An 11,722-nucleotide genomic window follows, 5' to 3' on the forward strand; every position below is an offset into this window, starting at 1 on the left:
AAAGAGAAAGTGAAGGCATTTAGTGGTGAAATAATGCAGTCCCATCTATGACATCTAACAGCATTGGGAATTAGTTTCAGTAACACTCTACTACTTAAGTTTAAAGGATAAAACGTTTATTTGTGATTGTTTATGTTACACATATACACTTTAAATGACATTGCACTGAATGGCAAAGTCAAAGCACTTTTTCCCATATTTTAATATGTTTGTCATACAATCTCAAAAACTGTCCCGACACATGGTTAATCTCAGCCCTCAATGGTCACAAACATGCTTCACACTATTCTCAAGTCCTTTAGCAACTCTGCAATGTCTATATGCGGCCTACGGCTGGGTTCAGTCCCGCTGGAGCACAGTGCACTCTGCAGATTCTTGGCTGCCTGGTTTAAAGATGGCAAAATGTGGGTGGCGTCCGATGTCTCCTTTTCGCCACGAGAGCACAGAAGGACTTCATTTATCTCTTCTTCGATCTTTCGAGACAGGATGGTGGGAAACACACCACTTACACGCTCAAGCACGCTTTTCCTCAGGGCTGGGTCTCGACATGCAAGGTTCAGTATGAACAGACCTGGCAGGGAGAGATAAAGAAAGAATATTACTTGGAAACTAAGCACATAACTTTGATAAACTGTTTTTATCAAAAAGTAACATGTCACGTTTGAGACTGGTAAAAGTATGGCTGTTTATTACAAGTCTATTTTATTTTGGTTGCAAGTGTCACATCAATTTAGCAAAAAAGATTTAAGCATAAGAGATAAAGTATTTTAAAATGATTCTGTACCTCTGGGAGTTAGCAAGTTACGGACTTTCTGCAGGATTGGGGTTTCTACAAAGGCAGCAGGAGGACAGCTCATACCCAGAGTGCTATCTTTATTGTCTACATCAAACATGATGGCATCAAACAAATGACCACCTAGAGAAAAATAAAAAAACAAAAACAAAACATACTTTATTTTTAATAGTGATGAACCATTATATTCACTGGATTACTTTTAATTGCACTGTAATCCACACCCTCACTGACCTTCTTTTTCCAGTGCACAAATGCGTTCCAGACCATCCCCAAGAGTGACAGTCAAACGGTCATCTGGTTGAAACCCGAACCATTGTTTAGCCACCTCCAACACAACTGGGTCTAGTTCCACAACCTCAATAGTTACATTGGGCATAAAGTCCCGCAGAAACTGTGGAAGGCCTCCTCCACCAAGCCCCACTAGGAGCACTGACACTGGGATGTCTAGGAAGGATTAGGGAATGAAGTTTAATTGAATGTGATATTTTAGAGCAATTGAAGAGGGATAAATGCATGAATTACATGATAGGTTCTTCCTACATACACACACCTTTGTTCTGTGGCATGCCCACGCCAAGCATAGCAAGACAAGCCACCATGACTTCATGGTGAGCACAGCAGAGAAAGCCACTGTCCACAGTCATGGAGGTTGAAGATGCTGCTGGAGCTGCTGATGCCGCTGATGCCTTGGCCTTCCTTTTGTTCTTTCTCTTCTGACTTGTCGCTGCCCAAATACAAAACAATAAAGTTAAGAGCTGTAAAACTTCAGCATCTTGTGTGTTTTCCTTTTGTGTTTTGGTTTGCTCGGTTTCTTGCATTCTGGTATTAACTGGTAATCTCCCTATACTATATGTCTGTGCATCACTGATTGTGCTTGGTGCGTTAATTATTTACTTGTAAAAAGACCATTCATAAAAATACTTTATTATTAAGTGAAACAAACTCAACAAAGTAAAAGACATTACCAGTATTTGATGAGACAAGACGGCTCTCTGATTGGACAAGGGCAGCATTAGACAGGAAAACAAGTCGGCGATACAGTTCTCCGTCTTCTCCTTTGACATTCTCCACGCAATACTCCCCACTCAGCTGACTCACACCCCTGCTAACCTCCTCTCGCCAGCCAAGGTCACCTCCCACAGACAAAAATGGCACCTGAAAACAGGGAAAGGAGCACAAAGGAAAGTGCTTCTTTAGACTGTTAATGTTTTACACAGCATTTTTTTAAAAAGGGATACTTATGAGTGGTTACCTGGTGGTTGGCTGGCATACCGGGGGGAGCCAAGTCCATCACCACTGGTGAGAGTTCTGACTGGACAGCTTGCATGTCTGTGTACTCCTGATTCCTGTGCATTGATACAATAACCAAGCGTCGAAAGTTAGCACTGGCTGCTAGCTGCCTCCGCCCCTCACCAGAGCTGTAGAGCCAGGCTGTCTCACTCCCCTGAGGAACTGACAAAACAAACAACAAACATAATCAAAGGACTCAATACACCCAATTATATTAGAAGGCAGAAACTTGATGAATTAAAGCCTGGGCTCACCAATAAATACAGCAAACTGGTTAGCTCTTGGAACCTTAGCACCTGGTGGAGAATCTTGTATTGTAAGAGTGTATCTGGGAAGGCCGGTCTTTGCATGGCAGAGCGTGAGCGACAGGTTTGAGTTGGCATCAGTGTTCGTCCGGAGCCTCTTTCTCAAGACGGAGTAAGCCTGATGCTCCCTCACAGCTGACAACAGTTCAGAAACATGCGTGTGACGGACAGGGGCTCCATCCTCTCCGAGGCACATCTCAAGAATGGGTGTGGGCATAGGCTGACGGAACTTGGTGCAAACCAGAACAAAAACAGGCAGAGCAAACGAGTCTTCCTCTGTCCTGTTTTCTTCCTGCAGGCAGTGGAGCCTCACTGCCCAGCCGAGCTGAACAAAATGCTCCACAGCCAACTTGATCACGCTCTCCTGAGCCAGTGTCACACAGACATAACGACCCCCAACACTTAGCACACGACCCACCTGGAAACACAAGAAAACTACACTGAAGTTCATGCAGAGATGTATATTGATGATGCACAGCCTGATCAACCTGCTTCTCACCTCTGTGAGCATGTTCCTGGCCAAAGCTCCTTCTTCTTCAGATGCCATAGCATCTAAGGTGCCCTTGTCCAGAGCAGCCTGATAGCTTGCATCCTCATATGGAGTTTTAGTAGCATCCACCTGATGGAAGGTAAGGCCTGGCCTGCGCTCAGCATTTCGCTGGTTCATGTTGTTGACCACAGTCTCACTAATGTCTATATTGGTCAGATGCTTGTAGCCAACATCATACATCTGTTCACTCAGCTCAGAGTTACCACAACCAACCACCAGCACCTGAAGGACAGAAATAAAGCTAGTGGTCACTTATCAAGGCAGGAAATGTGCCAATGCACAATCAGTGTTAGCAACACCCACGTATGTAAACATTTCAGGAGGTGAATGATTTGGTAAACTTTTCTTCTTCACTCAGCTTTTCTCCTTAGGGATCATCACAGCAGAGGATCGGCCTCCATTTCACCCAGTCCCTCACATCCTCCTATGTCCACTTTCACTACATCCATGAACTTTCTCTGAGGTCATTCTCCCTTCTTCCTGTCTGACAGCTCCATATTCAGCATTCTTTGTCCAATATATCCACCATCTCTTCTCTGTAAAGGTCCAAACCCTCTCATTCTTGCCTCTCTGACTTTGTCTCCAAACTGCTTGACCTGAGTTTTTCCTCTGATACACTCAACTCCTCAACTCTTCCACCTCCAGCTCAGCCTCCTGTCTTTTTGTTAGTGCCACTGTCTTCAGATAGCAGGTCTCAGTACCATCTTGTAAACCTTCACTTTCACTCTTGCTTTCATACTTTTGTTACAAATTACCCTGAAAATTGTCTCCACATTCCCTTTTCTTCTTCACCTCTCTTGTGGACTGTTCATTGCCCCCAACTTTTTAAACTTGCTACCTCTGCTCCTCTTCATTGTTACACCTATCTCCCTCTCACTCACAAACATGTATTCTGTCTCGTTTCACTGACTTTCTTCGCTCGTCTATCCAGAGAATACTGCATCTCTCAAGGCTCCCTCCCGTCTGCATCCCTACTCTCACCACAGGTTATGTGTCTGTCTGTCATGTGCAGAAATTCCTGCCCGACATCAATGGTCAATCTATTCATCACCACAGAAAACAAGAAGGGCCTCAAAATAGATCCCCGATCTAATCCCACCCCCACCTCCAACCAATCTGTCACTCCTACCGGACACCTCATATATGTCTACATTACCCTAAAATACTTCTCCTGACTTCCTCACATAGTACCACAGTTCCTTTCTTGGCTCCCTATCATATGCTTTCTCTAAAGACACAGTGCTACTCCTTCAGACCTTCTCTATATTTCTCCATTAAAACACTCAAAACAAACATTGCCTCTGTAGTGTTCTTTCTCTTTCTGATCTTTTGGCATATCAGCTCTCTGTAGTTACTGCAGCTCTGCATATCACCGTTGCTCTTGAAATCACCTGGCAAACTAAATTTCTTAATGCAGTATTAAAACAAATAGTGAGTGTTGCGCCAAACCCCTTCGTCACCCACTTTACCTTATCTTGCATTTTGATGTATTTGTGCAGCACACCGCACAGTTTGTTGTAGTCTCCATACCATTCAAAAGCCTTCTCCCCTCTCTTCTTAAAAAACTTCTCCCAGTACTCAGCAGAGCTGAACTCCTCGGCGGTGCGAGGTAAAAGACTCATGGTCGGCTGCGATGGTTCAAAACGTTGCAGATTTTACCGTCACTGAACCTACAGCCACTTCTCCACATGGCACTTGGCTCTGATTTCCACCCGGACAACATTGCTTGCAGTACCGCTTGCTGATTGGTGGAGTGCCCCTACAGACTTAATGATGATTGGCTGAGGCTCTCAGATTTACTGTTATTGGTCGCTGCATATGTGGAAGTGCTCGGTTCGTTGTTGTTAGTCATCCGGGTTCAATTCATCATGGCGGTACCCGCTGGAAGGTCTGTGGTTTTCGTGACAGGGAACGCAAAAAAACTTGAAGAAGTAAGAAACAAATACTTCATACCTGAGGTGGATTGTATGTTTACGGCCGGAGTGGCCTTTCTAATCCGTTCCAGGAAGAATATGTGTTCATTTAACGGTCCTTTTCATGCTGCATGTTGTGCTGGCTAGTTAAAGTGAGATTGAGACTGGAGCAGTAACCAAATCCAGAAATCCCTTGTTTCGTTTGCCACAAAAAGGCCTTACTTTTTTTTTTTTTGCTTCGTCTGCTTGTTTGTGATCCGTCAGGTCATTCAGATCCTGGGCGACAAGTTTCCCTACAAACTAGTGGCGAAAAAGATCGACTGTGAGTATCAAAAGTAACACCACTGGCTAAAGAAAAATAAATACATAGATAAAAATTATGTGGTCATTGCTCTTGCAAAATTTTCTTTATGCAGTGCCTGAATACCAGGGAGAGCCAGATGAGATCTCCATACAGAAGTGTAAGGAGGCTGCACGACAGGTACAATATAAAACCACTGCCATATCACGTATTAATTAAAGACAGTGTGTTAAACGCCTTTTTCCCCTTTAAATTCAGATTGATGGACCAGTCATAGTAGAGGACACCTGTCTATGTTTCAGAGCTTTGGGGGGATTACCTGGTCCTTACATGTAAGTAAACTATCTAAAGTATGTATTCAATTATATCATCTTACATAGTGATAGTGAGCGTCAGTTTAAAAACAAATATTTGTTTTCATAGTAAATGGTTCCTGGAAAAACTCAAACCAGAAGGTAAGTAATGAAATAAATGCTATCTAGAATGTGTTGTTTAAACACACTTATGCAGAGCTTGATGGATGCTTGATAATCAAGTTAGGAAATCCCAGAAAGTTGATTTAGGTCATTTTGGCAGATTGCTTTCAATTGGAGAAACCTGTCATCCCTTATCCAGACGACTTCTCTGCAGGCTCCCAAACCTTATAGACAGTACGGTTGCATAAAGATCAGCACCATTGCTTAACAATGAGTCATGTGCCAATTAGAATTGTCTTCAGAAAATTGCTGGCTAGGTATGTAGCACGGAAGTGTTACCTGAACAGGCCAGAACTCGGCAGTCTACACCTACAAGCCAGAGGCCAATCTTTTGATGAAGATGTGCAGATCCTGGACAGGAATGAATGAAGGTTTGAGCGGGGAGGGCATTGATATAAAAATAGAGGCTCCCTTCCTCAGTTCTAATAGTACATCTCTCACCATCTTACAATGCCGTGATTGGAGCCATTCCCCGGTTCTTTGTTAGTAGTACTCATGGCCATTCATATTTGCATATCCGCAGTCATCAACTGATTGTGTGGCTCATTCTTATGCAAGCACCTTAATAGTTAAATTTTAAAATCTGTTTATAAACCTGCAGTCAGTTGATACTGAAGAAGTCGCACGGTTACTTCACATAAACCAAATCAACATTCTGGGATTATGCAGAGCTTCTTTAGAAAAACTAGTGTTGACTTTTGAGTTGTGTGTTTTTTTTTTTTTTTTTTTGTTTTTTTTTTGTTTTTTGTTTTTTTTTTTATTATTATTTTTAAAATACGTTTTAGGTTTGTACAAACTTCTAGCTGGATTTGAGGATAAATCTGCATGGGCTCTCTGCACTTTTGCGTTCTCTGCTGGGAAAGATGAACCCATTCAGCTCTTCAGAGGGAAAACAGAGGTCAGTCTGTCTCTGTAAATCTGTCCTGGTGTTTGTGCTTTTGTGAGTGTATTTTGTATTGACTCCTGTGGTATTTTCAGGGGTGCATTGTAGAACCCAGGGGGCCTCGAGACTTTGGCTGGGATCCCTGTTTCCAGCCAGATGGATATGACAAAACGTAAGCAAAACCATTTCCCCTTTTCAACCAACAAGGGGAGCCAGAGGTTAACACACTGCCTCTGCATTATCAACCATACAAATCCTTTTTGCTTCATGTGGTGCACTTGGGATAAAGTATTACTGTTATTATTTAAAATTTGTATCAAATAATAATTTTCACAAGTAATTTTTTTTCACTTTTCTGCAGCTATGCTGAACTGCCCAAAGAAGTTAAAAATTCAATCTCCCACCGGTACCGGGCGCTTGCTGCCATGTCTGAGTATTTCTCTCAAACCAACAATACCTCACCACAGACCAAGAAGAAAAAGGAGGAAGATTAAAGATAACTTTTGCTCCAACTTCAGGCTTTGAAGTTGCAGTATTATGCATCAAATATAAAGGGAGAAAATATTCCTTAATACGAAACTGTTTGTTAGCCCAGAAAAATATAAAAGATAAAACATTTTTGATGCGTACCCGTAGTCTCTTAAGCAGGCAAAGTGCTGCGTAATATCTGTTTTCTCTTATTTTTTAATAAATGTTTTTGAACAAATCCACCCGTCTATGTGAACATTTCTCTTTGAATATTACCTCTTGGATACTCTGAGACAACCTTCTGAGTTTTTGCTTCCAAGGACTGACAAAGATAGACTGAGGAAGAGCATAATTCATGAAAAACAGGAGCTCCAGGGTCCTGATGAGAGCAGCAGACTCCTCTGTGGCTGAGACTGGCTCCTAGATTTGGGGAGTGAGACACAGGGCTTGAGTCCAGAGAGGGGAGGGTCCCTGAAGGGGAGAGCGGGGTGTTCAGTACAAACACCACAGTGATAACAGAGAATCTTGGGTTATAAATGGCCCATGAGCTGAAAGCCTCCAAGCAGGAACTATGCATACACCTGTGACTAATATCTCCCACATGTATTGAATCAGTGATGCATGCTTCCACAGCAGTAGAAGCATGTGTCAGTGCTGCTCCTACTGTTACCAAATGTTTAATCACTTTAATCAACACACTAAATGCCGTGTTTGTTACACTTGTGTATTGTTCTCACTTATCTTTCCTGCATGAAGGACTGTACACTGTAACGTTTTCCCATGTAGTTAATGACATTGATAATCGGTAAAAGTGACAGTTTCATAAATAAAAGTGCAAACACAGGACCACCCTGTTTCTCTAGACCTCTAACTCTAATTTGGGATTTGAAGTAGAAGGTTGCAAAAAAAAAAAGAACATGGGAGCTGTTTTTTTTTCTCTTCAAGGACACTTTACCAGTTTTTCCCAGAATATGAAGTCTGCCTGCCAGGCTTCAGGTTACTAGAGGTAAAAGACAAAACAATTACTGTGAGTGCTGAAGCATTAATCGAAGCCGAAATGCCTGTGTGACTGTTGGATCATTTGAAAGGTATCATTAGGGCATGATACCTAAATTTCAATACACTATCCAAGCCCACTAACAGGAACGATATTCATGTTTTTAATATGATACAGTTTTTGGCTGATAATGTGTTATGTGGTCCCTGGGACATATTTATGTAGATTTCTATGTAAGTGTCTTCATCCTCATATTTAGAAATCTGACAATATATTTCATTCACTCCACTTTACTTACTTTAGTACTACTTGCAGCTCATTTTTCTTGCCTTTTTTTTTTTTGTACTAAAGAGTGTCTGCAGCACTTTAAAAAAATCTGTTTCCAAGAAAAAGAGGTCTACTCTTGGTACCATCCAAACTATAGAGTTTCTGAATTTTCTTAAACGCAACTTTAGGTTTAAAGTTTTTGGAAACCGTTTAAAAAAAACTGTAATACAGATACTGATTTCTGGAATAGGAAAAATAGTTGTTTTTTTTAAATTTGTGACTATATTTCAGTTTCCTCTACCATGGCAGAAACAGACAATGGTTCTTTTGTTTGAAACTCTCACTCATGTGTATACGACAAGCATTACAAGTGAAAAACCTGGAGACTATAGAACGTGCCCAGGAGCCAGTCAGTAATAGGCGTTTTTCCAGGCACTGAAAGTCCATGGTAGCTGGAAAAGCGTCTCCTGACACGACCTGCAAATCGAATACCTTTCCCCAAAGCCCTCATGGGGAAACACAGGATGTTTTCATTCTTTATTACAAACAGAACCAACACAATGCTTATCCAAGGAAACTTGCTGTTCTAATAAGAGAGTATGCTTTGGTTAATGAAGGAATGTGCTGCTCAAGGATCCTGCGAGGAAAGGACGCCTGACTTTACGAGATTCTTAATCAGTCGTGGTTGTGCCAGAGGAGGAGGATGGCTTGATGTGGCACTGGGGAGACAGACTTTACTTCATTTTTATTTGTTATGCACGACTTACCTGAATTCTCCTGCTGTGATGAGTTTTATTTAACAGCAGATTTAAGTTAAAAATATTTTTTTGTTCCTACAATAACACGTGTACCTGGAAAAGGCTTTGATTATACACCACATGACTTACAATGCTGACATCTAAAAAAATCTGACTCCAGAAGGACATTTAATAGAGGCCATTTTCCACTCTATAAATTTGGTTTCACCAAACTCACTCTTGAATGAAGTGTCCTCAAGGGATTTTAGGGTTCAGACTAATGAATTAATCCACCATGAGGCCACTGGTGTGCACGATGGAAACAGTTGACCTAATACATATTCCTGCTGGGACTGGTCCTCTCCGTTTTCACTGTTTATGACGAAACCATGAAGCTCTCTGTGGAGGCACAGAGGGCTCCATGAATATTTCCTGTATTTAACTTCTCCAGAGGGATGTTGGGATCTAATTTCAGCCATAATCTTCTGACTTGTACACTGACTTTTGGCTACTACTTTTATCACCACTGTACTGTAAAAACAGCCAGTATAAAGAGCATATCAGAATCTGGGTGTTACAAACTTAAAATCAAGTAGTCCTAAGGGGAAGATTGTGATTTATACATAATAATAAGGTATTTCTCTTCGTTAGTCATTTCTAATTTACTTGTGTTTTGTCTGAAACAGGTCTCTCTTGTAAATGAGACACTGAGTCTCAATAGGACTACCTGTATAAATAAAGTTTAAATAAATTAAAATAAATAAGTCTCCATAAAACATGCTTAAGTACAACGGCAGTGTTTTGGAGTAAAATACAGAGAGAATGAGACAAGTAATTCCAGATATGCATAATAAAGTCATTAATTTTTTCAACAGTTAATAGTTTTGTTTCAGTCCTTAAATTAAAGTTGATTTTGAAACGTTATCACCTTGTAAACATTTCAAGACCCAATTGTACCTTTACGTAGAAAGGAAATATCTTCAAATGAATGATAATTTGCTCATATTAATCCAATATGTGAGATTTAATACAGACTATAGTGGCATGGTATACACCAATCATTTGAACTTTAAATAAAACTAAACAACAGTGGGAGCCTTCTTGTCATATTTGGTTTGCAGTTTTTAAATAGAACAAAGCATAACAGGGACTCCTGTGTTTCAGGGAAGAAGCATGACTGCTGCTCTCTGAAAACTTTATTTGCATGAAAACATACACCTGACTATATCTCAGCCCTAAAAAGCATTGACGCCATGCACAAAATGTTCTTAAAATATGTAATTAACTACTGAACTGATTGAGAGATTTAAAAAAGTTTAACTATGAGGTTATTCTACAAAGCATTTTCCCCCACATAGCGCTTTTTAAAAGATAGCAACCGCATTATGTACGGGGGAAAGGTGGCTTTAAATAAAGGGTCTATTCCACTGGGGAGATGTGTTGTATGACATTTGATGCAAACGGAATAAGCTCAGAATTTAAAAAATATAGTCTATAACCAGTCTGCTTTTTAAAAATGTTGTTAATGTCCCACAGGGAGAGAGACCGAGAGACACCATATCATAAAAGTGGACTTGCTCTACCCGAAGAGCCCAGGGTTATGCAGAGTCAGAGTCTGTACGAGGCGCTGGAAGTCCTTCACCATCCAGGGCTGTTGGTGTGTCCCCACTGCACAGGCACTGCTGCTCTCAGGGCTGATACTCTGCGGGTCATTAAATGTGATGAGGACATCTGTGGAGAACTGCGGCAGACGGAACAGGCCCAAGTGGATGGTCACTGAATTCCTTGCTTCTTCATTGAACTTAGAGACGGACTGAGTCCCAGTCAGCATCCACGCAGTGCTGCACTCTGACAGGGACAGCTCAGATTTGGGCAGAGTCACAACACTAGTCACTTCAAAAGCCCCCGGCTCCAGAGCTTTGTTGCTTCCCGCGATGTCCTCAAAGTGGTACCTGGCTGCATCCTGGTCTGCCACCTGACCCTGGTACTCCACCAACTCGACGATCAGGCTCTGGTCTGTGTGGGCGTGGGCAAACACCTCCTGGTTGTCCGGGATTTCTCTCAACTCGCTGATATCTGTGGCGCTGTGAGGGATCACAGCTGACAGGGCTCCTCCAAACAGAGGATGAGCCTCGTTAGCTGCTGCACTCTGCATTTCTCTGTGAAGCCTGTAAACAGAAAGAAACACCACAGGTGAGACCGTCTCCACCCACATAAACACCACCTACTTAACAAAAATTGTAAAGGAAAAAACAGAAGCTTTGGTGAAGTTGCTGAACACATCTGCAGCTCACCAGCTCACCTCCCACTGCACGGTCAATGTGGTTCCGGTGAAAACTTAATCTTCTTCTTCTTGTTGCGTGTGTTTTTTTTTTTTTGCCATTATAACAAACACGCTGCTGCCACCTACAGGTGTGGCAGACCTCGACAGAAACGATTTCGCAGAATAAACTTAAAAATTATAAATCTAAAGTTTCTGATTTAGTTTTCAAGCTCATAACATACATAGCAAAAAAAGAAAACAAAGAAAAGAAATATATAAGTAGGTTTAATTCGAACATTTAAATGCTGAATGTCCAAATGACGTACATGGACGTTCAACAAAACAAAGTTCCCAATATATTATTCATCTACATAAAAGTAACACAAATTTTGTGCTCAAAAAGGACAAGTATAAACTTATATGATCCCACTCCTGCTTTCTGTTTCATAGCAAGATTCACCTTTCTTTCAAATGAC

At 41.4% G+C, this 11,722-nt stretch overlaps 3 protein-coding genes across 4 annotated transcripts; 1 reads left to right on the forward strand and 2 right to left on the reverse strand.

Annotated features, from left to right (window-relative positions):
- Positions 1 to 94: 94 nt before the first annotated feature.
- mettl13 (methyltransferase 13, eEF1A lysine and N-terminal methyltransferase) lies at positions 95 to 4,683 on the reverse strand. Its single transcript, XM_003439737.5, has 9 exons — positions 4,411 to 4,683; positions 2,891 to 3,163; positions 2,341 to 2,809; positions 2,049 to 2,248; positions 1,762 to 1,951; positions 1,347 to 1,520; positions 1,028 to 1,240; positions 785 to 916; positions 95 to 571 (listed from the first exon to the last, which is right to left on the reverse strand). The coding sequence occupies exons 1-9, from the start codon at positions 4,561 to 4,563 to the stop codon at positions 279 to 281; spliced, it is 2,097 nt and encodes a 698-aa protein (XP_003439785.1). The 5' UTR covers positions 4,564 to 4,683; the 3' UTR covers positions 95 to 278.
- Positions 4,684 to 4,743: 60 nt separating this feature from the next.
- itpa (inosine triphosphatase (nucleoside triphosphate pyrophosphatase)) lies at positions 4,744 to 7,224 on the forward strand. The gene is made up of 8 exons (XM_003439901.5): positions 4,744 to 4,872; positions 5,119 to 5,176; positions 5,271 to 5,335; positions 5,414 to 5,487; positions 5,579 to 5,610; positions 6,417 to 6,529; positions 6,610 to 6,686; positions 6,876 to 7,224. The coding sequence occupies exons 1-8, from the start codon at positions 4,810 to 4,812 to the stop codon at positions 7,006 to 7,008; spliced, it is 615 nt and encodes a 204-aa protein (XP_003439949.1). The 5' UTR covers positions 4,744 to 4,809; the 3' UTR covers positions 7,009 to 7,224.
- A 2,764-nt stretch (positions 7,225 to 9,988) lies between these two features.
- Positions 9,989 to 11,379, reverse strand: rangrf (RAN guanine nucleotide release factor). 2 transcript variants are annotated; one of them, XM_003439900.4, is made up of 2 exons: positions 11,286 to 11,379; positions 9,989 to 11,151 (listed from the first exon to the last, which is right to left on the reverse strand). In XM_003439900.4, the coding sequence occupies exon 2, from the start codon at positions 11,136 to 11,138 to the stop codon at positions 10,563 to 10,565; it is 576 nt and encodes a 191-aa protein (XP_003439948.1). In that variant the 5' UTR covers positions 11,139 to 11,151; positions 11,286 to 11,379; the 3' UTR covers positions 9,989 to 10,562. The 2 variants fall into 2 exon arrangements, with proteins under 2 accessions (XP_003439948.1, XP_013122080.1); XM_013266626.3 differs by having other exon boundaries at positions 11,278 to 11,369.
- Between the last annotated feature and the right edge of the window lie 343 nt (positions 11,380 to 11,722).

This window comes from Oreochromis niloticus, linkage group LG23 (assembly GCF_001858045.2).
Source record: "Oreochromis niloticus isolate F11D_XX linkage group LG23, O_niloticus_UMD_NMBU, whole genome shotgun sequence".
Classification (NCBI taxonomy): Eukaryota; Metazoa; Chordata; class Actinopteri; order Cichliformes; family Cichlidae; genus Oreochromis; species Oreochromis niloticus.